Source organism: Moschus berezovskii, chromosome 25 (genome assembly GCF_049115385.1).
Source record: "Moschus berezovskii isolate FMDL1 chromosome 25, NW_MosBer_1.0, whole genome shotgun sequence".
Taxonomy (NCBI): Eukaryota; Metazoa; Chordata; class Mammalia; order Artiodactyla; family Moschidae; genus Moschus; species Moschus berezovskii.
Genome location: NC_142484.1, coordinates 30,768,275 through 30,793,539, shown reverse-complemented (window position 1 = coordinate 30,793,539; position 25,265 = coordinate 30,768,275). Strand labels below are relative to the sequence as shown.

Sequence of the window (25,265 nt, the reverse complement as noted above, 5' to 3'; positions counted from 1 at the left end):
CTAGGTGACTGTGTAGACAGTAATTCCATTAATGGAATTATGGAAAAACACACAAGAAAGTTCCTAGATATTTTCAGGGGAGGGGGCGGTAGGGAAAAGGAAATTAAATCAGCTATGCATATGTTTGGCTTAAGTTGCCTGAGAAACAACTCATATGCAGATGTATAACATGTGACTAAACATTCTGATAGTTTGGATGACTGTTCAGCAAATATTCATTCCTCTTGCCTTCTTACTGTAGGTATAATATACTTCTATGCTCTACTGACATGGAAATTTACATTGGTGAACCTGAGGCAAGCAAAGTCTTGAAATATACTTGCTCAGTGGCAATTATGTTTGTGAACTTTAGATAGCCCCATGAAGAAAGATCAGGTCCTGGCTAGCTCCCTGGTCCAAGGTAGATGGAGCACTCAGCCAACATGCCAACTGTAGCTTGGGGTAGAGCCGCTCCAGCTTGGTCTATAGGCATGATAATAAAACTACTGTTCATCACTAAGTTCATTAAAAAGAACAGCTGAACATGGTGGTCCAAAGGTTAGGATTCTGTGCTTTTGGTACTGTGGGCCCAGGTTCAATCCTGGTTGGGGACCTAAAATGCTATAAGCCGTGTGGTGCAGCACCCCCCCCCCCCCAAAAAAAAGAATAGCTCAGCACTACTACCATATATTTAGAGTATAAAAAATAACTAGAGATAATGGGGTCGCAAAGAGTCGGACACGACTGAGCGACTGAACTGAACTGAATACTATCAGTTCATGGTATAAACAATTGAAGTAGTCCAAAGTAATAAGAAATCCCCTAAACACTCTCAGGCTGTTAATCTCCTCAAGGATTCCTTATCAGGCAGCATCTGATGTACAAATCATAGTGTTTCTAAGACTTTTAGAAGTAATTGGATCATTTCTGTAGTTATATTGGGAGAAACTAATAGTGTAGAGCAGTTATGTGCTAAGCACATAATTTTCTGGTAACTAAGGAAGAAAAGAAAATTTTAAAATTACGAAAAATCAAGTATCTCCTATGTGACAGGTACTGTGGCAGATACTTTACAAAGATGAACATATTTGGTATTCAAAGCAACCAAGTGAAATATATTATTTTCCAGGTCCCATGCTCAAGACATTCTGATTTAGTAGTTGGGAGGAGTGAGGGAGATCAGAACATGCCTTTTAAACAAACCTCTAGATGATTCTAATGTAAGAGATCCATGAATTACACTGAGAAATACTGAGTGGGAGAAAGAATAAATTTGCATGATGGCAACTGGCGTGCATTTTTAAACTTTATTCTTCCCAACCCATGTATTACTCTTTCATCAACCCATAACAAACAGACATTGTTATTCTCCATTTTGAAATGGTTAAATTGAGACACAGTCAGGCTATATAACTTGGTTAAGGTATCTAGCTAAAATGTGATAGTGCCTGGACCTATAAATCTAAATATTGGCTAGAAATCTCGATCTAGAGCCCTAATGTAAGTTCAAACTCAACATATTCCAAAAGAATTACTCATTTTATCCACCCAGCCTCTGTCTCAAACACAAACATACCTGTTCCTCCTTTTCATATACCCAATCTCAATAAATGGCACAACCATGTACCCATTTATCCACGCCAGACTTCTTTGCTTGCTAAATCTAATAAACTTCCTTATCCTGCAAACTTCACCTTTTAAAATTTTTATTGAAGTATAGTTGAATTACAGTGTTTTTTTTTATTTATTTTAATTGGAGGCTAATTACATTATTGTATTGGTTTTGCCATACATTGACATGAATCTGCCCCGGATGTACATGTGTTCCCCATCTTGAACCCCCCTCCCATCTCCCTCCCCATCCCATCCCTCTGGGATATACAAGTGCCCAAGCCCTGAGCATCCTGTATCATGCATCAAACTTGGACTGGCAATTCGTTTCACATATGATAATATACATGTTTCAATGCCATTCTCCCAAATCATCCCACCCTTACCCTCTCCCACAGAGTCCAAAAGACTGTTCTATACATCTGTGTCTCTTTTGCTGTCTCATAAGACTCTGATGCTGGGAAAGGTTGGGGGCGGGAGGAGAAGGGGACGACAGAGAATGAGATGGCTGGATGGCATCACCGACTCGATGGACATGAGTTTGAGTGAACTCCGGGAGTTGGTGATGGACAGGGAGGCCTGGCGTGCTGTGATTCATGGGGTCGCAGAGAGTCAGACACGACTGAGCGACTGAACTGAACTGAACTGATACAGGGTTATCGTTATCATCTTTCTAAATTCCATATATATGCATTAGTAACAGTGTTGTTTTAATTACTGCTGTATAGCAATGTGACTCAGTTATACATATGTATATACATACTTTTTCATATTCTTTTCCATTATGGGCTATCACAGAATACTGAATATAGTTCCCTGTTCTATACAGTAGGACCTTGTTATTTATCCATTCTATATATACCGATTTGCATCTGGTAGTTCCAAACTCCCAATCTGACTCTCTTACCTTCTTAATAGTTTTCAAATTTGCTGTTTCATATTGTTAAGTTAGTAGTAGTAAGAGTGGATAACAGCTTCATTTATTGAATGCCTATACCATATCTAGCACAGTACATTAATTCTTAGATCAGCTCTATGAGGTAGATAATATTACTGTCTCCATTTTATAGATGAGAACTCTGAGGTGTAATAGCTTTGATTAGATGTCCTTTTGCTCCTGTGCAGATGAGTTCTAGTCAACACCTCAGCTTTTCCTCTCATCTTTCCTAGTTCTCTCTTCAGCTAGTTCTAGAACACCTCCTCTTATGTATTCAGCTGACAGATGAAACTTAACAAGATGAAAACTAAACTTACAGCAAACTTTTCCCATTTTCCTATTATCAACAATGGTACTGTTACAGTTTTATAGTCTTTAACGTTAAAGTTATGATATAAGAATCGTGATGGAGTAAAAGAAAGTTAGAATCTGACCTGAATTTACCATTTGACTTCACATTTTTCTAGTTGTGTACCTCTGCAAATATATAACCTCCCTGCTTACTAAGCATCCTTAAATGCAGAATGAGGTTAAAAGTAATATTAACTCATGTAGTCTTATATAGGAAAAATATAGTATATGGTGTTAAATCAATTTTTGAAGAAAAAAAATCTCTCCAATGTGGCGCACTCATAAATTGGTACTCCAATATATCTTAAATGCATAGTCTGGAAAATCATTGTCAGTCTCATCAATTTCCTGCTTCAGTATCTGAAGTGGCTATGCCTCGTCCACTAAATAAATGTAAACTGAGCTCTGCAGACACCGTCAACCATACCACTGTCTACTCTTACACCTCTCTAGCTTTACTCTATGAAACAATTCAGTGGAGTCATTTGGTTCACAAGCATTATAGCTTCTTATTCCTCAGGCTTCTCTTATTCTGTCCCTTCTATATCTCAAAGCCCTCCCATTCCTTTTACCAGTCCAGGTATATTCCTAAGATCCAGGGAGGTAATAACCAACTAGGTATCTGGATCAAAACAATGAATGCATGCAGTTCAAAATGAAGGCAACATAATGAAACCACTAGGAGGGGTGGACTCACAATATAATTGAATTCCGTACCTCCCCAGGTACACAACCCACAAAATAGAGAATAAATATGTTACACATCTTTACATACAAAAGTGAGAGTTCTGAGTCCCATGTAAGGCCTTCCAGCCCAGGGTTCCAGCACCATGAAGAGGATTTGGTTTTGAAGGCCAACAGGACTTAAACACAAGATTAAACACAGACTTAAACACAAGTGCATCAAGATTGAGAGAAATAGAAACTTAACACAAAAGGACATGCTTCTGGACAAAGCACCAGAGGTTCAAGACCCAGCTCAACTCTCTAGGGGACAGACATCAGAACTAAGAAAAACTGGAGAAGGAAATGGCAACCCACTCCAGTATTCTTGCCCGGAGAATCCCATGGACAGAGGAGCCTGGCAGGCTACAGTCCATGGGGTCGCTCGAGTCAGACACAACTTGGCAACTAAACCACCACCACCAACATAAAAAAAAAAAAAGAAAATAACAAGTGTTGGGGAGAATGTGGAGAAACTGGAACCCTTGTGCACTGTTGATGGGAATGTAAAATGCTGCAGCCGTTGTGGAAAAGAGTACGGTGGTTTGTCAAAAAATTTAATAATAGAACTATCATATGATCCAGTAGTTCTGGGTTATACCCAAAAGAGTTGAAAGCAGAGTCTGGAAAAGATACTAGTACACCCCATGATTATAGCAACAATATTCATCACAATAGCTAAAATTTTGAAGCAATCCAAGAGTCCATCAAGAGATAGATGGATAGACACATGTGGCATATACATACAATGGAATATTATTTAGCTTCAAAAAGAAAGGAAATTTTGATACATGCTACAACACTGATAAACCTGTCACAAAAGGGCAATTACCATGTGATCCCGCTTATATGAGGTACTTAAGAGCAGTAAAAAACATAGAAAGTAGAACAGTGGTTGTCAGGGACTGGAGGATGGGTGAATGGGGATTCAATGTTTGATGGCTACAGTATTTTAGTTTTACAAGATGAAGAGTTCTGGAGATTTATAGTGGTGATGGGTGCACAATATTGCAATGTATTTACAACTACTCAATTGTATACTTAATATTGGTTCATATGGCAAATTTTATGATTTGTCTATTTTTCCACAATACAAAATTTTAATTTAAAAAAAAAAAGAACTAAGAAAAACTACAGTCAGTCCTGCAGCCTGCAAACTGAGTCTGTAAATGCAGCCCAGACACTACTTTGGGACCAGCTGGCCCCTGGCCCTTGAGAGTGGAATGTACTTCTGGGACACATAGGATTTATCCTATAGAGGGCCACTTTTTTTTCCAAGGTGGAGAAACATAAGTAACCTACCACATACTTATACAAATAGCAATGTAGAAAAAATGAGGAGACAGAGGAATATGTTTTGGATGAAGGAATAAGATAAAACCCCAGAGGAAGAATTGAGATGAGCAATCTACATGAGAAAAAGTTCAGAGTAATGATCTTAAAGATGATCAAAGAACTTGGGAGGAGAATGGCTGCACAGAGAGAGAAATTAGAAGTTTTTAACAAAGAATTTAAAAATGAAAAACCAAACAATTGATAAACAATAACTAAAATGAAAAATACACTAGAAGGAATCAATAATAGACTAAATGAAGCAGCTAAATGGATCAGTGAGCTGGAATACAGAGTAGTGAAAATCACCACTGCCAAACAGAAAATAGAAAATGAAAAGAAATTAGGACTGTTTAAAAGACCTCTGAGACAACATCATACCCACTAATATTGGCATTATAAGGGTCCCAGAAAGAGAAGAGAGCCTGAAAAAATATATGAAGAGATAATAGCTGAAACCTCTCCTAACCTGAGAAAGGAAAATCACCCAAGTCTAGGAAGCAGAGTCCCATACAGGATTAACCCATAGAGGAACACACTAAGACATATTGTAATCAAACTGACAAAAATTAAAGATAAAGAGTATTAAAAACAAGGGAAAAGCAACAAATAACATACAAGGGGGCTCCCATAAGGTTATCAGATAATTTTTCAGCAGAAACTGCATAGAAACTCCAGAAGGGAGTGGCACAATACACTTAAAGTGAGGAAAGAGGAAAAACCTACAACCAAATAATACTCTACCCAACAAAGCTCCTGTTCATATTCAATGTAGAAATCAAAAACTTTACAGATAAGCAGAAGCTAGAATTCAGCGCCAACAAACCAGCTCTACAATAAATGCTAAAGGATCTCCTCTAGGCAGAAAGAAAAGGCCACAACTAATAAGAAAATTATGAAATGGAAAAGCTCATTGATAATGGCAAACATACAATAAAGGTAGGAAATCATCCACACACAAAGCTACTAGAGAAGTTAAATGGACAAAAATAGTAAAATTATTTGTACCCACAATAAGTGCCTAACAGAGACACAAAACAATGAGATGTAAAATATATAATATCAAAAAAAGTAATTGTGGGACCTCCTTGGCAGTCCAGTGGTTAAGACTGCACTTCCACTGCTGGTAGCATGAGTTTGATCCTTGGTTGGGGAACTAAGATCCCGCATGTGGTGTGACATGGCCAAAAAAAAAAAAACACCAAAAAGTAATTGTGAGGGGAGGAGAGTACAAATGCAGGTTATCTAAAATGCATTTGAAATTAAGAGGTCAGCAATTTAAAACAAGCATAGATAGATATATATGGGCTTCCCAGGTGGTGCTAGCGGTAAAGAACCCACCTGCCAGTGCAGGAGACATAAGAGATATGGGTTCGATCCCTGCATTGGGAAGATCCCCTGGAGAAGGGCATGGCAACCCACTCCAGTATTCTTGTCTAGAGAATCCCATGGACAGAGGAGCCTGGTGGGCTACAGTCCATAGGGTTGCAAACAGACATGACTGAAGTGACTTAGCAGTGTGTGTGTATACACACACACACACACACACATATATATATAAATATATAAAAGCCTCACAGTAAACAAAAATCTCTGATAAACACACAAGAAAGAGGAATCCAAACATAACACTAAAGACAGTCATCAAATCACAAGAGAAAAGAGCAAAAGAAGAAAGGGGAAAAAAGACCTCACAAACAAATCCAAAACAATTAACAAAATGGTATTAGGAACATACATCAATAATGACCTTAAATGTAAATGAACTACATGCCCCAATCAAAAGACATAGACTGGCTGAATAAATAGAAAACAGGACCCATATATATGCTGCCTATAAGAGACTCACTTCAGATCTAGAGACACATACAGATTGAAAATGAGGGAATGATAAAAGGGATTCCATGCAAATGGAAATCAAAAGAAAGCCAGAGAAGCAATACTTATATCAGAGAAAGTAGACTTTAAAGCCTGCTGGGATTTCCCTGGTGCTCCAGTGGTTATGACTGAGTTTCCACTAATGGGACAAAGATTTGATCTCTGCTTGGGGAACACAAATCCTGCATGCCACATGGTGCAGCCAAAAAATAATAAAAATTATAAAAGTAAATAAATACTGTTAGAAGGACATAATCAAAGGATCAATTCAAGAAAAAGAAATTTAAAAGCATAGGTATTATTCAAAATAGGAACAATAGATAAGGCAAATGTTAGTAGACATAAAAGGAGAAATGAACAATAACACAATAATGAGGTCTTTAACACATCCCACTATCCCATTCTCACTTCTGTCATCACCTTGAAAAGCAACAACCTGGAATCACAGTGTAAACCACCAGCTTTGCAATCACCCAAGATAGAATAATGGATTAAAGCTCCTTCAAATACCCATCCCCAGAGAACTGTCATTATTTAACCTGTCTGGTGGTTCTGTGGAAAACCTCACTCATAGACTTTATTTGATCTAAGTTGGAGCTCACCAGTGCAAACCATCTTTTCTCCTGGAGAAGGTTGTCAAAAACAGTCAGAGACAATTGTTTAACAGTGCTGCTGCCTGAGGTAGTAGACAACAGGGCAAGTGAGAGGTTCTAAAAAACTAACATGAATAAAAAATGAGATTTTATAGGAGGCTTTGAAAAGCTCAGATATGAACCTTGGTATTGAAAAGGCCATACATATGTCCAGGGTTGTGCATATGCCCAGAAATGACCTGAGAAGGCCCTAAGGTCACAATTCTGGGTAACTTTGAGAGTCTTCATAAGCAAGGATCAAGCAGAGTTTTAAACTGTCTGACTAAATGTTGACTGCCTACAACAAATTGCATACAGAGCCCCTTAACCCAAAGTAAAACACTTATTGGTTTCAAGCATATAAGGAAACTTCTGTCATTGTTTCAGGAAACCATATCTAAAGAATTAAAGGATAGTGTAAGAATGTATCTAACTGGAGAATAACAATAAAGAGATAGAAATTACTTTGTAAAGGAAATTATGGAGCTGAAAAGTACAATATTGAAATGAAAATTACACTAAAGGAGCATAACCGTAGGCAAGAATCAGCAAAACTGAAAGATACGTAAAGTGAGACAATCCAATCTGAAAAAAGGGACAGAAAAATGAATAAAAACAATGAACAGAGCCTCAGAGACCTGTAGGACACAAAAAACCTCTACCAAAAATGCACAAAAAGCCCCCACCACATACCCCTAACAGTTTTCACAGAGGAGGAGAGATAGAAGGGGCAGAAGGAATATTGAAGAAGTAACTGGTGAAAATTTCCCAAATTTGATGATGAACAACAATCTATACATTTATGAAGTTCCATACATTCCAAGCAGAATAAACTCAAAGAGATCCGCATGTGTTGATAGATATATCATACATAGTCAAGCTGTCAAAAGCTAAAGAGAATTTTGAAAGCTTCAAGAGAGCAGTGACTTGTTGAGTCCAAGGAAACCTTAATAAGAATAACATTTGATTTCTCATTAGTAACCAGTAACATCAAAAAAAGTGGAGTGACGTTTTCAAAGTATTTCAAGAAAAACACTGTCAACCATAAATTGTATATCCAGCAAAACCATCCTTCAAAATGGAAGGATCAACTTCCATCATTAGAGCATGAGGAGCTCCACTACCTGCACTTAAAATTATTAAACAAGCAAAAAAACATAACCTAAAAAGAATTTTTTTTAACCCCAACCATTCAAACACTATGGAAAGCGGCTTCCCTGGTGGTCCAATGGCTAAGACTCTGCCCCAGTGCAGGAAGCCCTGGGTTCAATACCTAGTCAGAGAACTAGATCCCACATGCTGTAACTAAGAGTTCCTACAACCAAGATCCTACACAGCCAAATAAATAAATAAATATTTTTTTGAAAAGACTTTGGGAAGGCCAAAGAACAAATTAAGAAATAAGTATTTTAAGAAAAAAATAAAAATATTTGGTAGGAAAGGTGAGAATCTGATACTTTAAGAAAGACTGCTACCTGCCTCCCTCCTCCTAGTCCACTGAGGTGGAAACTCACTTCAGTCTGCTGCAGCCAAGGACTATTCCTTGTCTCTGCTACCAGCTATAATACCTTCTTCCTGGAAGAATCAGGATATCAGGGCTTCTGATACTGCCTGCAGCTATCTATTGCTGAAGCCAAGTCCCATGTGAGTATGGAGGGTGAGTTGAGGGTTCCCTTCTTTTAACCAACCTCCACTCAAAGAATGGAGACTATTTTGAGCATGGTATACTGAAAATACTGGAGAAGTGTAATATAATGGAAATGCAACTTCAAATCACAATGAGATAACATTTCACATTAACTAGGATGGTATAAGAAAAGCAAAGCCAAGCAAATAAGAGTAAGTGTTGATGAGGAGGGACTTAGAAAAATTGAAACCATCATACATTCCTAACATCTGTAGTGTAAAATGGTACAGTTAATTTAGAAAGCAGTCTGGCAGTTCCTCAAAAGGTGAATCACAGAGTTACCATATGACCTAGAATTTCCAGTCCTAGGTATGTACTTAAGAGAACTGAATGAATTTATTTGAAATGTCTAGGATAGGCACATCTATAGAAACAGAAAGTAGTAGTTGCCAGGAGCTGGAGAGAGGGAAGAAAGAGGAGTGACTGCTAATGGTTATGAGCTTTCCTTTGGGATGATAAATATGTCCTAGAGTTAGTAATGGTAGTTAGGGTGCAAGGTTATGACAAAAAGTCAATTGTATTTCATATTTTAAAAGTTTAATGGTGAGTTTAATGTTATGTGTATTATATCGAGAGAAGAGAGAGAGAGAGAATGAAAGACTTACTTTTCACTTGGAACTTGGTCATTAAGGCTTAGGAGTTTGGAAATTACTTGGCCAGCCTTACACAGTTTCAACCAGACACTAATAGCTTACCTCAGTTCCTGTTTCTCTCCAATCCCAATCCCGACTTCCCCCTGGCCACACTTTGCAGTCTTTATAGATTTTTGTAGAGCCTTGTACTTTCATTTGCCCCCATGAGAGCGAAGCAATTTCAGGGGATGACATAAGGAACTTAACTGAACTCTGAAATTAAAGGAAAAATATAATTAATCAGTTTTAAAGTAAGTTTGAAACAGCTCCAGTATACTGGAGCTATACTATAAATAGAATATATTTTAAAATATAATGCTATATACAAAATATAGTAAGCCCTGGTCCTCTATGAGTTAAGAAGCATCTTTCTCATTTATGTAGTTGTCACTTCTTCTTAAAGGCCTAAAAAGTGAAATGTTATTCTTGGGATCCTGACTCATCCAACCATGGAAACTAGATACTACAATTACTTCTCAGACTCTGGAAGGAATTCTTAGAATTTTTTTTGAAAGATAAAATTAAAGGTGAATGGACTTCCCTGGTAGTCCAGTGGTTAAGACTCCACACCCCCAATTCAGGGGGCATGGGTTTGATCCTTGGACAGGGAACTAAGGTCCCACATACCATATGTGCAGCCAAAAAATTAAGAAGTAATTAAAGGTGGAGATTTACTTCAGCATGATATAATGAGGAGGTTGACAAATCCTTTCCCCCAAAGCAAGTATATAGAGCTGGACGAAATTGCCAAAATAATGATTTGGCACTCCGGAAATATAGACATACTTCAAACTGAAGAATTGCCTATTTGTGAAAACTAGTGAATTTCAGATAAGAACAGTAAGCTATTTTGTTGTTCTTGCCTGGGATTACACCCATGCCCCTACATCAGTTCTATTGGCACAGAGGTTCAACTTGACTGGGGCAGGGCATGAAAACCAAGTCTTGCTGCTAAGGCAGAGAAGGCTTACTTGATTTAGAGCATAATCAGTTAACCTGGTGATCTCAATGGCAAATAAACATGGATGGCCGGTGGCTCTGCTTCTTCATTATTGTGAGCCTATTTGGAGCAAACAATTGGATTGTCAGAGTAGGCCAGGATTGAAAAGGAATTCCCAGAGGTGATACAGCCCAAGGGTGCTGGATAGGCTTTCTAGTATCCAGAGTGGAACAAAGACTGTGAGCATATGCATCAAAGAGAGGAATAGGCCTAAATCATGGAAATGTCTGGGCTAATGGAGCCTATAGAACATACAAAGTGAAGAGGTAATGGGGCTCTGGAGGACTCAGAAGAATATGAGGACCAGGAAGGAAATGAAAACGGCCTGAACACTGAATGTACTCCCCAGCACACACTGATAGGATCAGTAGAGAGGGTAACTCTTATTGGCTTGAGATGTTTGAACACAATCTTTGATTAATCTTTAACTGGACACTACCTATACAGGCACAGAGGAGACCCCTAGGCAGCCAAGTTTAAAAATGAAAACAAGGGGAATTCCCTGGTGGTCCAGTAGTTAGGGCTTGGCGCTTTCACGGCTGGGGCCCAAGGTTCAATTCCTGATCACGGAGTTCCCACAAGCCACATGGCATGACCAAAAGAAGAAAAAGAAAAAGGAAAAAAAAAACAAAACAAGAAAGAAAGAAAAGCCCTTAATATAGATTTCAGTGGCTACACATACCATGGGAGACAGAATTCCAGATTTAGTTTAGGTTACTGACTAAACCCCGGAGAAGGCAATGGCAACCCACTCCAGTACTCTTGCCTGGAGAATTCCATGGAAGGGAGAGCCTGGTAGGCTACAGCCCATGGGGTCGCTAAGAGTTGGACACGACTGAGCGACTTCACTTTCACTTTTCACTTTCATGCATTGGAGAAGGAAATGGCAACCCACTCCACTATTCTTACCTGGAGAATCCCAGGGACAGAGGAGCCTGTTGGGCTGCTGAGACGGGGTCGTACAGAGTCAGACACGACTGACGCGACTTAGCAGCAGCAGTGACTAAACAGAAACAAATAAACTAAGAACAACGGTGTAGGGGAAGAATCCCAATTCAGACTTTCTATAGCACAGGGAATTATAGCCATTGTCTTGTAATAACTGTTAGAGGAGTATAATTTGTGAAAACACTGAATCACTATACTTAAAAATTAACATAATGTTTTAAAAATTATGATGACAATGACTCAAAGAATATAGAATCTCAATAAAGAGACATTTCAAAAAAGAATCATCTAGCATTGATAAGTATAGTAACTAAAAGGGTCTTATATCACTCAGGGTTCTCCAGAGAAACAGAACCAGTAGACCATATATATTAACAGATTTATTTCACAGAAGTGGCTTATGCCGTTGTGGGGGCAGGTTGGCAGGTTGCTGACTCTTAGGCAGAAATTGTCACTGCAGTATTGACATGTTTCCTCAAGGAAAGAAACCTCATTTTTAAGGTCTTTCAACTAATTGAATGAGGGCTTCCAAAAGTACTGAGGATCATCTTTATTTAAAAGTCAGTTAATAGTAAATGTTGACTAGATCGCAAAACACCTTCATAGCAGCACCTCGATTAGTGTTTGATCGGATTAACTGAGTACTACAGCCCAGCCAGGCTGACACATAAAATTAACCATGTCTGAGTGTGAGTGTGACATCCCTCAGTTGTGTCTGACTCTTTGCGACCCCATGGACTGTAGACTACTAGGCTCCTCCGTCATGGGATTTTCCAGGGAAAAATACTGGAGTGGGTTGCCATTTCCTTCTCCAGGAGATCTTCCTGACCCAGGGATTGAACCCAGGTCTCCCACATTGTAGGCAGATGCTTTACCATCTGAGCCACCGGGGAAGTGCTAACCATGTCTACCACTTGTTAATTTGGTACCTATGTACCTGTCCTTAAACTGTATTTAATCTCCAAATAAAGACAGTAACAAGTGATATTTCTACCTGATATCAATAACTGCTGCTGCTGCTGCTAAGTCACATCAGTCATGTCCAACTCTGTGCGACCCCACAGACGGCAGCCTACCAGGCTCCCCCGTCCCAGGGATTCTCCAGGCAAGAACACTGGAGTGGGTTGCCATTTCCTTCTCCAATGAGTGAAAGTGAAATCGCTCAGTCATTTCTGACTCTTAGCGACCCCATGGACTGCAGCGCACCAGGCTCCTCCGTACATGGGATTTTCCAGGCAAGAGTACTGGAGTGGGGTGCCATTGCCTTCTCTGAATATTAATAACTACTGATCAATTTTTAAATGTATTATATAACAAAGAGCATAAACACACTGTTTTTGGTTCTATGGGAGAAAGACATAAGTTTATAAAACATGATTCTTGATGAACAGTTAATATTACACTAGAGAGAGAGGACGTGCAATTAACTATAAAATTTTCTCTTTTTTTTGAGACCAGGAAGGGTGAAACCTTCCTCTGTTGATCATTTAAAAAACTGTTTAGGATATTCTGGGTTCCTTGCACTTCCATATTAATATTAGGACCAACTTACACATTTCTACAAAAAAGCCAACATAATTTCTCTTTCAGTAAAAATAATTATTTCATATGAGAAATAATTCATCAATTTCAGCCATGCTTTTAAGAAATAAGGATAGATAGATGCTAACTCTTAAGAAAAAAAATGGTAAGACACTTCCAAAAGTGATTCTTCAATGAATACAATTCTATGCAACAGAGAATTCAGTTATCATTAAGAGAAAGAACCAGAAAATGTCTGGATTAAATCTTGTTTATATTACTTCTTGTTTTCATATATTTTCCTAAGAAACTATTTTGAAGAACATAAGATTCTTACATCTGTTGACACTGGCTTTTTCATTACATATAACAGATACTTCTAAAAGTATTCTTTTAAAAGTGAGTTTTAACAAACCTAAGTAAAGATCCCCTGGAGAAGGGAAAGGCTACCCACTCCAGTATTCAGGCCTAGAGAGTTCCATGGACTGTATAGTCCATGAAGTTGCAAAGAGTCAGACATGACTAAGTGACTTTCATTAAGTAAATTTGTTCATCACTAACTAGCAATTCCCAAACTGGCTCCATGATTGAATCCAATTCACCTCAATATATTTGCCAGGCTTATAATATCTGTAAAAAAAGAAAAAGAATTGTGCAACAAATGCAAAGATAGTATGTTGGGGAGACGGAAATATGTGTAAATTATTCTGTTACAAGGCAGATTCTTATCAATGCAATTTGAGAAAATTGAAGGCTAAGTCATTAAATTTTAAAATTAAAGCATAATTATTTTCAATTAAGTGCAGATATTATTGAGTTCAAAGATTTTCACAAATGTATGAACTTGCCAAACATGATACCGAATGTACCTCGAAATTTCCCTTCTCCACCCTTCTAATCAATTCCCTTCTAAGATCAAAAGTAGCTGTTAATTTCTATTCCCACATATTAGTTAGACCTTTATGTTGATGAAATTTTAAGGACCTACTCTTTTGTATCTTTCTACTTTTACTCAAAATGCTTCTGGGATTCATGAATGTTTTAATATGTTTCAGTGTGTATCAGTCTGAGCAGTAGTCTGTTGAAAGACTATATCACAATTTACTTACCCATTCTTCTAATGAGCATTTGTTGTTTCTTTTTGGTGTTTTGAATAAACTAGTCATTAATTCTGAATGAAAAACTAAGGGTTTTTTTTTTTCCCCCATAACCCACAAATTCTTTTGGCTCAAGGAAAGAAGAGATGTGGTATTATGGGTGCTTATTATTTATTTATTTTCTAAGAATAGACTTATTAGTGAACATCTGACCTAAACCTTGCTTTGTAATGAAACATCTCTAATCTTTTGGGTGGATATAACTTTTGATGCCCAAGGACTTTGTTCTAATGCCAATCTTGATTAGAAAAGGCAGAAACTCTAACCTTATTTATCAGGCCCCCCTTGAGAAACAGTTTCAGCATTGAGAAAGAAAAAATTATATAAAGCTGTTTTTTTTTTTAAGTTATTTTTATAACTTTCAAGAGAGAGCAGGTGAGGTGCTAGAAAAGCTGAAAGTGAAGAAATAGAGGCAGGGGTAGTGTTATTAAATGATGTAATTAAGTCTTTCTTTTGGTTTGAATGTTTTTTCCCCATTAAAATTCATTCATAAAGATACAATTTTATTTAATATTGTATACCTGCCTTTCATTTAAAGTCAATTAAGTTATGATCTTATGAAGATTTTTGTATCTTTGCAAAACTGATGAGTTCAGGAGCCCAGGTCTAGAGTATCTCTTGGGCGTTTGAGAGTTCTACCAATATATTTTAGTTTTTTTTTTAAATTGAGGTATAGTTTTATATGTTTCAGGTAAATTTAAATTCACTATAAAATACTGGCTGTATTCCCTGTGTTGTACAATATATGTTTTAGTTTAGTTCTGTTTCATTTGGTGTTGCTTATAACATTTTACCACACATTAAATTAAAACTTATCTTTTGCTAGTATAATTCATCACCATAGAAATGTTCCTATAGTGAGACTTTTCTTTTTTAAAAAAACTTTTTTATTGTGGCAAAATATACATAACAAAACTTACCATTTTAGACGTTTTTTAAGCACATAGCTCAATGGCATGAAGTACAATCACATTGTTGTGTAGACTTTATTTAATCCGTACTTCTTAAACTGGAATTCTCAAGAGTGTTTATACATTTTAAAAGAACATTTTTTTCCTTTTAAAAGGGTTTGTATATTATTCAGGATTAAGAATCAGTATTCTAGTTAATAAATTCCTCTTATAATATATAATTTTTTTCTCTTGATAAATGAGACTTCTATCCTTAGTTAATAGTCTGATATAGAACATTATGGTTTTACCATTTTTTACCTAGAAATGTGGAACAAAATTTAATTTTTAATGTGGTAATCATTTTCTCTGTTCCCAATATAATTATTTGCCTACATATTTCTTTTGTTGTTGCACAGTTGCTCAGTCATGTCTGACTCTTTGTGACTCCATGGACTACAGCAGGCCAGGCCTCCCTGTCCTTCACTATCTCCTGGAATGTGCTCAAACTCATGTCCATTGAGTTGATGATGCCATATATTTCTTTATTTTCTTTTAATTATAAATTGTCCTATGACCAGTCCATACTACAGGAGAACAATCCTGGGTGTTCATTGGAAGGACTGATGGTAAAGCTGAAACTCCAATACTTTGGCCACCTCATGCGACGAGTTGACTCACTGGAAAAGACTCTGATGCTGGGAAGGATTGGCGGCGGGAGGAGAAGGGGACGACAGAGAATGAGATGGCTGGATGGCATCACCGACTTGATGGACATGAGTTTGAGTGAACTCTGGGAGTTGGTGATGGACAGGGAGGCCTGGCGTGCTGTGATTCATGGGGTTGCAAAGAGTCGGACACGACCGAGCGACTGAACTGAACTGATGATTTATATTATACTTTGAAATACTATTATTAAGTAGATATTATATAAATTTTAAATGCACACTGAAAATTTTGGCTCAAAGTAGTAAACTATCAATTACAAACAACTGCATTCAATCTAAATTTTAGGGATTTTCTTCAATAGTAGAAACTAATATTTTTAAAGTATTTACAATGAGCCAGGGGCTTTCCTGGTAGCTCAGTTGGTAAAGAACCCATCTGCAATGTAGGAGACCCTGGTTGGATCCCTGGGTTGGAAGATCCCCTGGAGAAGGACATGGCCACCCGCTCCAGTATTCTGGCCTGGAGAATTCCCTGGACTATATAGTCCATGGGGTCGCAAAGAGTCGGACACGACTGAGCGACTTTTACTCACAATGTGCCAGGACATTGTGCTAGTCAATTTATTGTGAATTATACAATATAAAATCTTGTGATGTAGCTACTATCATCACGGCCCTCCCAACCCCACTTCAGACTTTCAAAGAAGTGAAAAAACCTTCCCCAATATCGTGAAGCGGTTCAGTTAGGACTCAAGTCTTGCTGAACTCCAAGTCCGGACTCTTAATGATAATGCACATTATATCCCAAGCTGCACATTCTGCTTTGCGTTACTGATGGTTTTTCTGAGATTCTTTGTGGGAGAGTGCTCACCACTTCTCCCAACGAAGCAGAACTCTGTCTTCTAACAAACATTTTGCCCTCACAATAAATTTCCTACCAGGTGTGCCCTCAGTGCAGTCCTAGTCCACCCTCGATCTTGGTTCCGCTACAGAGACTGGCCCCTAAGATCGCAGTCTTTAACAGGGCCCCTTGCCCTCCCACCCTGGCAAACTCAGGAGGGCCCAATCCTCTCAAACTTTGCTCCCTGAGAAGAGCCTGGTCCCTTCAAACCCCGGATTTCCTAACACGGCCCCAACTCCTCAGACTGCAGATCCCGGCAGAGTCTCGTTCCATCAGGCCCTCGTCCCCCAGTTCCCAGACACTGCTTTCAAGCAGGTGCAGTACTTGTACCTCAGCAAACTTCACAGAGACTCCTTCACTACAAAGGTTCCATCCCAATCCCCAGCTCAGGGAACCTCTCTACTTTTCCCCTCTCCAATTTTTTCTCAGAATCGCTTTTTTTCTTTTCTATTCTGCTCTTTTTCTCTTTCTTATTCACTCTTCTTAACCTCCCCGACCATCTGGTAGCCAATTTCAGTTCCAGGAGTGGCCCCCCCAAAACTTACGCGACACCCCCCGAGGAGCGGCGATCTCAAACCGCTCCGTGCTTTACCTCTCACCTTTGCTCAGACGCTCTCCGCTAGACGCTCTCCCCACCCCGACTCACTCCGCCCGGAGAAGAATGTTTCGGCCTGTCTTCACGCGAAGCCCCGCCCCTTCAAGTCGATTGGTCATTGCCCCTAAAAGTCCCGCCTCCCGAGCTTCCAGCCCCGCCTCCCGGCCCCTCAGCCCTTGTTTTCATTCCCCCTGTCACACGAGGCAGTGGCAAGCCCGAAGTGGGAGGAGCGGGAAGAGGGCGGAAAGTGAAAGGCACGGAGCGCCTCTCTTTCCTCCGTCTGACTGGGTTCTCGACTGCTCTGAGCCGCCGTTGTATTGTGGGATCGCGGCGCCGTGCCTGAGACGCCGGGATCCGCAGGGGCGCCCGCTTGCTAGCGCCTCCTGTCGTCTGTAAGCTTGCCCTGCTGTTCCTCGGCACCCCAACTCCCCTCACCCCCCCATCGCCGCCTCCTCCTCCATCCTCCAGTTCAAAATGGCGGCGGCGGCGGCAGCGGCGGCGGCGATGGCTCCTCCGGGCTGCCCGGGTTCGTGTCCCAACTTCGCCGTCGTCTGCTCTTTCTTGGAGCGCTACGGGCCGCTGCTCGACCTGCCTGAGTTGCCGTTCCCGGAGCTCGAGCGTGTGCTGCAAGCTCCGCCGCCGGACGTCGGCAACGGAGAAGGTAAGCGAGGGGGGCCCGAACGCCCGGCGGGAAGCGGCCCTGGCTTGCTCCCTCCCTCTGCTCCCCACAGACACCCCGGGCCTCCGCGGCTCTGTGCCCCCGCTGAGGCGCCGTTCCGCGCGGCCCGTCTCCTCCGCCCAGCCCCCGGGGGTCTTGGGCAGTGGGGAGGCGGGGCGGAGGCCCCGTAGGGCCAACTCCGCCCGGCGCCCAGCAGAGGTGGGGGCGCCGTGGTCTAGGTGTGGGCGCGGGTGGTGCGGGGGGTCATTGTGCTGGTCTGCCGCACCGGGGGCTGCGACCCCGCGGCGGGGGCCGGGTCCCTCACGCCTTCTCCCTCTCGGTGGCGGAGGAAGGGGAGCGCAGGTTCCGGCCAGCTTTGCGCTTTTCTCCTCCACCCCTCCCTCGCTCCCTCCCCTCCTCCCACCGTCCTCCCTACTATCTCGGGGGAGGTTGGGCTCGTCTTCTCCGGGCGCCCCTTTCTCTCCCTCCACCTGGGTGGGCGGGGGCCAGAGGACACTTCATCTCTCCCTCCCTCTAGTGGGAACTCCCCCGAGAGAGAGTCGGCTCCGGTCTCCTTTCCCTTCCCCTCCAGGGCCGGTTTAACCCCCAAAACTCCTTCCTCTGAGTCGGGAGGTATGCTGCTCCTTCATAGGAAGGGGGTCCTCTTCCATTCTCACTTTGCGGGGGGTGGTGGTGGTGAAGTCGGTTTTGCTTCTCCGCTTTGGTGGGCAGAGGGTTAATTTCTCCTCCCCCATAGTTTTCCTCCTTCTCCCTGCCTCCCTCCCCCCCAAATAATGGAAAAGCATCTCTCCACTTTTCCAGTCCCTTCCCCCTTCATCCTGGCTGTAAGGCTTAGGGGAAGAAGAAGTCGCCCTCCCATTTGAAGGGTAGGGTGGGGTGTTTAGGATGGAGGATGGAGGAGGGGCTCAGACGGAGGGGGAAACAGTTGAAGAAGGTGCTTGTTGCTCATGTTTCTCTCTCTGGTGCCGCCGGTCTATTATTGGTGTTCGCAAGTGGTGCTCCTTCCACATAAGGCCACCGCGCGGGTGCAGGGCGCATGCTCTGCCCGGCCCCATTGAAACTTCCTGCTGCTGCTTGCTGCTGGTGGTTCTTTTCGCTGGAGCATCTCCGCGCCGCGCCTGCTGCCTCCAGCCCTCACTGAGCGCGTTCACTCACTCACTGTTTATTCCCGATCTTTCCTCTCTTTTTCAGAGGAAGGTTTTTTGTTGTTGTTGTACTCTGAGCATTGCCTTTATCTGGGAACAGCCCTTGGCTGAAGAAGAAACGTTCTCCAAATAGGTCCTTTTTTCCCCTTTTTGTCCGTATTAGGTGGCCACAGTGTGGACTGGGTATTGTGCGAAACAGATAGCTATTTCCTTTTCAATCAGTTCTCCATGGGAATGAAGTTTCTGTTAATAGAATATATTTACATTTTAGGAAGAGCCCAAGTGTGAAGTTGTCCAGAATATTAGAGAGTAAATTATATTATGGCTACCAGAGACTCAGATGAATACAGCAATTACGATACAGGCATATATCTCTCCTTACCGGCCCAAATCTCCTCTACCATTAAAAAACTCCGGCAAATAAAAGGTTACATTATATAAAGACTTGCTGCAAAATTTCTTGAAAAGTTAAACTCCCCAATATAGTAGTTACAATTTGATGGTTCTCAAATTGTATTTATGTTTTTTATGGAAATAGTCATTTTGAAGGATATATGCCTTGTAAGTTACTTTTAGGATATCTTGGGAAATGATGGTAATGTATCTATAAGAAAAAAGTGGGAATTTGAGGAAAGGGATTGCTGGTAACTTGCTTTTGAAATATATGATATTTCAACCAAGTTGAAATGCAGGCATAAACTTTATGTCATGGCACTGTATTTTGGGTGGTATATAAGATTGCTTGACTCTCTATTCCTTATAAGTGTTTTTGCCTCTGCATTTGGCTTTTGTTAGAAACAAGAAAAAAATATCAGGGTCAGTCTAATACTTCATGTTACTTTCTAGCTAGTATTGAACAGTGGGTGACTAGCTAAGTAAAGAAATACTGCACGCCAAAAGAATATACCAGTGGGTTCAGCCACGCATTATTGTTGGTAAAGTTTCAACTATGATAATAGATCTTGTCATCAGTTGATCTAAGAATAATAATCAGTGTTACACAGTTCAAGATACTTGGCAAATGAAGTCTCTGCAGGTGAAATGCTGTGCAGGGACTTTCAGGCCTTTGGTGATGGTTAACCTACTTGTAATAATTGATAATACTGCTCCAGCTAAGAATGTTTGGACTGAGTCTTGGAGAAGGAGTGGTGTACTAGAAAGAGTTAAAAGACATTGGATATTGTTGAACTAACTGTTTTGCTGATTATCTCAGGACAGCTGAATGAGCTTCTTGAATAGTGTAATATTAATATGTAATTTGTGGGGCAAATTACTTAATTTCTGTGGACCTTGGTTTCTTGAGGAAATAGAGGTAATATCTGAGGATCAAATGAAATGTTTCAAAAGTCCTTTCATAAACCAAGTATATATATATTTTATATATATACTTATATATATATATATATATATATATTGTTGTCGTTGTTGTTGTTTTGCCCTAACACACTCTGTATGTATTCTGTTTCCCCTACCAGGGATTGAACCTGGGCATTGTAGTGGAAGTGCCAAGTTCTAACCACTGAACCCCAGGGAATTCCTGAAATACTCTTGTGTTACAAATTTTATTAAAGGTATTTATGAGGTAAAAGACACAAAAGTGCATTTGGACTGAAAATGTTAATTTTTAGCATGTCGTGAGAAAGGACTTTAAGCACAGTATAATGTTGAGCTTTTGTGCTCTTGGTGGATAGTCTTTGTTATAATCAAAGGAGTTGTGCTCTGTATACATTTTAATATTCTTAAAAGGCAGTTCTTAGTGCTGTTAAAAGAATCCTATTGTATAAAACTTGTTTTTTCCTGGTGTGATTATATCTTAAAAAGTTTGTTAAATATACTCTTCTGAGTTGCTAGTTAAATACTTTTCACCTAGTCATTTATTGTGGTAGGTATATTGACACCATAGCATCTTTGGAGAAGACCATTTCTCTATATTGTTCTTGTTTAGGTACTTTATGATCTTTCCCTTAAGTTTTTGTTTATAAGTCTTATTTTGACATTATGGCTTCAGCTTAGAATGCTTCCTTTATCCCCTACAGTGTCAATTATTAATTTTTATTTTATTTAAAAAATATTTATTTATTTGGCACACTGGGTCTTAGTTGTGGCATGCAGAATCTTCACTCTTCATCGTGGCATGAGGGATTTTTAGTGGCATTTGGGATCTAATTCCCTGACCAGGGCTTGAACCCAGGCCCCTTACATTGGGAGTGCAGAGTTTCAGCCACTGGACCACCAGGGAAGTCCCAAATTTGGTTTTATAAACTACTTTTTTAGTCTTAAGGATGTAGTAATAGTTACCACTTACTGAGCATTTGCTGTGTGCAGACATCTCCTTATTCCTTACAGCTACACTCTGAGGTTGGTACTGTTATTCCCATTTGGCAAGTATAGAAACTAAGGTTCAAGAGGTTGATTCAGCTGTTCAGTGCCCAAGCTTATATAGTTTTTGCTAGAATCTTAGATTTCATAGTGATATTAGTTAGGATAGGAAAAGGGTGTGCCAACTGACACTGTAGCCCTCTCAGTTCTCCGTCTAATGTAGCCCTCCCAATTCTGTGCTCTGTATGGACTTTACCAGAGTCCTCTTGATGAGTTATGGTTGATCAGGAGGTATGAGTATAAATAAAAGTTGACATTGACTTTGTGGAATTACCAACATCCAAGGCTCCCCAGTATATTCCCTGTTCTCCAGAGGACTTTCTTAGAGGAAAATATACTTTTCCATTCTTTAAAGGTAGTCTTAGTATGGGTACTGATTGAGAAGTTGTATTTATCTAATAACAGTCTGCTAAGATGCTTTTGAACTGTGGTGCTGGAGAAGACTCTTGAGAGTCCCTTGGACTGCAGGAAGTCCAACCAGTCCATTCTAAAGGAGATCGATCCTCGGTGTTCATTGGAAGGACTGATGCTAAAGCTGAAACTCCAATACTTTGGCCACCTCACGCAACGAGTTGACTCACTGGAAAAGACTCTGATGCTGGGAGGGATTGGGGGCAGGAGGAGAAGGGGACGACAGAGAATGCGATGGCTGGATGGCATCACCGACTTGATGGACATGAGTTTGAGTGAACTCCGGGAGTTGGTGATGGACAGGGAGGCCTGGTGTGCTGTGATTCATGGGGTTGCAAAGAGTCGGACACGACTGAGCGACTGAACTGAACTGAACTGAATCTGTGTATGGATATGGTTGACTGAGTTATCGTATAGTACTAAATAAGTTGAATCATAAAGTTTTTGGTTTGTGGGGTTTTTAATTTTTAGAGCAATTTTAGGTTTGATTTGTGTTTTGAGTTTTTTAATGATTTGAACTTTGAACTCTTGTGGTCAAAATGTCAAGTATTTATAAAAGGATATACTTTTTTGTTTTAACTAGAGTTGTGACTGTAACTTAATATCTTCTCTTCTGTTAGTGATAACTGAGTTGTGTGACAATAGTTTTTAGGTTCATTCATAAATTAGAGAGATGACTTTACTGTAACTGGAGTCTCCATCTGTTACTTTGAGCAAAAGATCTTACCAGGTACATGTACCAGGAGTTGCGTGGATCCACAGTGGTGGATTGTTGGTGGTAGCATTGCTGGAACCAGAGCCTTATTTCAGTTCTTCTACCTTTGAAAGAAGAGATGTTCTTTACACATTTATTAGAGGGAAAGAGAGAGAAGTATTTCTTCTTCATCATCTTTGGTATATCATAGAGTTGAGGTAATCAAAAGGTACAGAGGATTGGAGGGAGGTTGTTGGCCTTGTCCCAGAACTGGACAGAAGGAATTTTCTGGCTAAATTGGGCCTGTTAATGAAAACTGACTTTCTTGTTGTTTTAATTACTAAGAAGTTTTGCCTTGAAATTTATCTGTGTTGTTAAATTCTCAGTAAGGAAGACAAGCATTTATTAGCTACTTCTTTTGCTTATATGTGTAGTGAATATTTACTATATTTTAATTGCAGTAATCATTATGGTGATTATATATTTTAAAAAATAACCTCTTTTTTTTTGACCACTCGGCTTGTGGGATTTTAGTTTTCAGACCAGGGTTTGAACCCTATAGCACTTGCCGATGAGAGCACAGAGTTTCCTAACCACTGGACTAGGGAATTCCCTATGGTGATTATTTAAAGAAAAAAATTAAACCTTTCCTTTTTAAAAAATGTATTTATTTTATTTTTGGATGCACTGTGTTTTTGTTGCTGTATGTGGGCTTTGTCTAGTTGTAGTGTGCAGGGTCTGCTGATGCGCGGGCTTCTCATTGTGGTGGCTTCTCTTGTGGAGCACAGGCTCTGGGTGTATCAGGCTTCAGTCATCCGGTGTGTGGGCTCAGCTGTTGTAGCCCATGGGCTCTAGAGTGCCAGCTCAGCCGTTAGGGTGCACGAGCCCAGCTGCTCCACAGCATAAGTCCTCCTGGACCAGGGATTGGACCCATGTCCTCTGCGTTGGCAGATGGACTCCCAACCACTGGACCATCAGGGAAGTCCTGTACCCTTCTTTTAAGGATTTTCTAATCTAGTAAGAAGTAAGTAGCAAAACTGAGATTGAGTTACCATCACCATTCAAATACTTTTTTTCTGTGGGATTTTATCAACTGAAGTTAGTAGTCTGTGAATTCTAGTCTATAAGTTAATGGGCTGAAATTATCTCTGATAACTTTATGGTGAGATGTACAGCCTCATACAGTGTGGAAAAGTTGGAACAATTCAGACCCAAAGTACATGTTAACATGAATCATGTATTCAAGAAAGGTATTTATGTGTGTTCCTGGATTTAAAATTTCTTTGGCTCTATCCTTGGTTGTTACAGTCATAATTTTTTTTAATAGTCTTAATATGCTATGTCTGAGTATTTTTCATTTTGTTTTCTGTTTTTACTTTTGTGGCAGATCCCATTACAAAAGGGTATCAATGTGTTTTCTACTTTTAATTTTAGAATTTTTGAAATATCTGTTGCTTGAGAGAATAATCTGGAGCCTCATTAAAAAGGATTATAGATTCTTTCAACAGTTGTCAGTTGATTATGTCCTATGTGCCAGATGCACTATACATGAGTGATACATTAATGAGCAAAATAGATAAGATCCTTGCCCTTGTGGAGCTCACAATTTAGCAGCAAAGATAGACAATGAAGCAGTGATTTTTTTTTTTTAAGTTATTATATGGGCAAGTATACTGTATATGCTGAAATGATTCATATTTTTAGTGAACTTTGTTATATAATTTGTTTAGCTTTGTATTTATCCTATCTATGCTTTTTTTCCCCCTGTATTTGTACAATTTTATCTCAGTAATTTTCTGGATGGTGTGATAAATAGTTTTTTATTTTTCTTTGTGTCTTATATTTTTCCACATTTCACTTTCAGTGCTAATTATGTATATCTAAGTAATCACACAAAAAATTATTTAAAAGTAGTCTTATGCCAGAAGTGAAATGGATGAAAATAGTCAACAGGTATAAAATTCCAGTTATAAAATAAATCATGGAGATATAATGTATAGGATGGTAACTATAGTTAATAATACTGTTTTATATGTTTACAACTTGCTAAGAGAGTACATCTCAAAAGTTCTCACTGCAGGAAAAAAATTTAAAACAATGTGATGTATGTCAACTTTTGCTCATTTCACAATATATATAAATATCGAATCAAGTGGTACACCTGAAACTAATATAATGTTGTATGTCAATCATGGGCTTCCCTGAATGGTTCAGAGGTAAAAATCCACCTGCAATGCAGGAGCCGCAGGTTTGATCCCTGGGTCAGGAAGATCCCCTGAAGATGGAAATGGCTACCTACTTCATTATTCTTGCCTGGGAAATCCCATGGACAGAGGGGGTCTGACACGCTATATATAGTCCATGGGGTCACAGAAGAGCCAGACACAACTTAGCAACTAAACAACAACATGTCAAGAATTAAGAAAACTAGTTTAATAAGAGGCTTTATCAAAGGAAAAATCAAGTTGCTACTTTATTTACTTTTAGTTTTGAATTATCTCTCACCATGAATATT

The 25,265-nt window shown here is 39.8% G+C and overlaps 2 protein-coding genes across 8 annotated transcripts in view; one reads left to right on the top strand and one right to left on the bottom strand.

Annotated features, from left to right (window-relative positions):
• The window catches only part of AAMDC (adipogenesis associated Mth938 domain containing), a 29,214-nt gene extending 11,637 nt beyond the window's left edge, over window positions 1-17,577 (bottom strand). Inside the window, exons 1-4 of one of the 7 annotated variants that reach the window (XM_055416065.2) lie at window positions 17,447-17,538; window positions 11,672-11,765; window positions 10,734-10,822; window positions 9,826-9,975 (exon numbers count right to left, since the gene is read on the bottom strand). In XM_055416065.2, the coding sequence (XP_055272040.1) occupies window positions 9,826-9,957 (132 nt within the window). In that variant the 5' untranslated portion in view covers window positions 9,958-9,975; window positions 10,734-10,822; window positions 11,672-11,765; window positions 17,447-17,538. Of the gene's footprint in view, window positions 1-9,825; window positions 9,976-10,733; window positions 10,823-11,671; window positions 11,766-17,392 lie in introns of all 7 variants that reach the window. The other 6 variants (XM_055416068.2, XM_055416064.2, XM_055416066.2 and 3 more) reach the window with 6 other exon arrangements.
• An 89-nt stretch (window positions 17,578-17,666) lies between these two features.
• Window positions 17,667-25,265, top strand: part of RSF1 (remodeling and spacing factor 1) — a 153,127-nt gene continuing 145,528 nt past the window's right edge. The window contains exon 1 of the mRNA XM_055416058.2: window positions 17,667-18,103. Coding sequence (XP_055272033.1) covers window positions 17,917-18,103 — 187 coding nt within the window. The 5' untranslated portion in view covers window positions 17,667-17,916. The remainder of the gene's footprint in view (window positions 18,104-25,265) is intronic.